General features: G+C 35.8%; 1 protein-coding gene across 2 annotated transcripts in view; it reads right to left on the bottom strand.

Annotated features, from left to right (window-relative positions):
* The window catches only part of LOC106819703 (NADH dehydrogenase [ubiquinone] 1 alpha subcomplex subunit 5-like), a 5,957-nt gene extending 5,037 nt beyond the window's left edge, over nucleotides 1-920 (bottom strand). The window contains exons 1-2 of one of the 2 annotated variants that reach the window (XM_014824301.1): nucleotides 850-920; nucleotides 394-438 (exon numbers count right to left, since the gene is read on the bottom strand). In XM_014824301.1, the coding sequence (XP_014679787.1) occupies nucleotides 394-438; nucleotides 850-873 (69 nt within the window). In that variant the 5' untranslated portion in view covers nucleotides 874-920. The remainder of the gene's footprint in view (nucleotides 1-393; nucleotides 439-849) is intronic. The other variant, XM_014824302.1, reaches the window with a different exon arrangement.
* Nucleotides 921-1,207: the final 287 nt, after the last annotated feature.

Here is a 1,207-nt window from a genome sequence, read left to right as displayed (position 1 = left end):
ACCCCCCCTTCGCGTGCTCCTGTACACGCCCCTGCTTTCGCCCCCCCTAAGAAAATACCCTGGCGCCACCCTTGACTATGGACCTTTATTAGTTGCATGAGCACATGTACTCTAACGTGAACACGACTCTAGCAGTGTAAGTTGTCTAACTAGTTCTGATTTTCCAAAATTTCTAATTTTGAAAATAAAACCATTGAAACCATAGAACTAGCAAACTTCCTTTTCAATCATACTCACAACTGTATTCATTCATTAATATTCCCATTTGCCACCTGTTCATGACACCTTTACTGCCTAGTGCATTTATTTTGGGCCTCAATTTATTCTATGCACACTCTAATTTAAATGAATCCAGACCCTTCTCTCTTAATCTGGATATATAAACCAACTTACATGGTGTGGATTTCGGTGTACTGCTAGACCGGTCAACCCAGTTGTCTGAAAACGGTTAGATATTATTTTAAAGAAGGAAAAAGAACATAATTTGGCCAAACTTTGGTGATGTGAGTTTAAGTTTAGAGTGGGTAACTAAAGCCAAAATGTTTAATTTACCGGCTAAGATATTTCTATCGTACCATGGGCTAACATGTGCCCCACAAGCACTTCAGCTGTTTCAATGATGATTGTAAACAAACGTAAATAGGCTAGGTGCTGTTACTGTTTAGTGTTAGGTCACATTTTGTTAGAAAGAGAACTGTATTGAATTTGAGTACACGTACTTGTATTTAAATTATATAGAATGAACATTTAATAATAATAATATAATAAGAATGATGTTGCCGAACCTCTAGAGTAGAGGCTACTACCGTTAATGACACGTTTAAAGTAGTATAATACTTCGAAGTGTACCTTTTTAATGACGACCGCTGCCATTGCAAACCAGGATTTTGGCAAAAGGCGATGTCTACATCACCCGAAAAGTTGTTCAAGAACAAATTTCCCAGAGTGCACTGCGTGGGTTTTTGTCTGATAAAACGATGTATTACCCATAGAAATAATCAAGAGTAGATAATAACATTACTCTTATTAATGTTATTATCTACTCTTGAAATAATATAGGTAGACTCTATATAGGTGTCTATATAATATATATTTCTATGGTACAGTATTGCCAGAGCACATATAATATACGTGCTCTGGTATTACTAATCGCTTAACTATATAATTATTATACTATACACGTTTGTTGAAAACAATAGGAAATAGC

Source organism: Priapulus caudatus, unplaced genomic scaffold (assembly GCF_000485595.1).
Source record: "Priapulus caudatus unplaced genomic scaffold, Priapulus_caudatus-5.0.1 Scaffold4092, whole genome shotgun sequence".
Lineage (NCBI taxonomy): Eukaryota > Metazoa > Priapulida > Priapulimorpha > Priapulimorphida > Priapulidae > Priapulus > Priapulus caudatus.
Note: the sequence above shows the minus strand (reverse complement) of the source record. Positions and strands in the feature narration are given on the sequence as shown.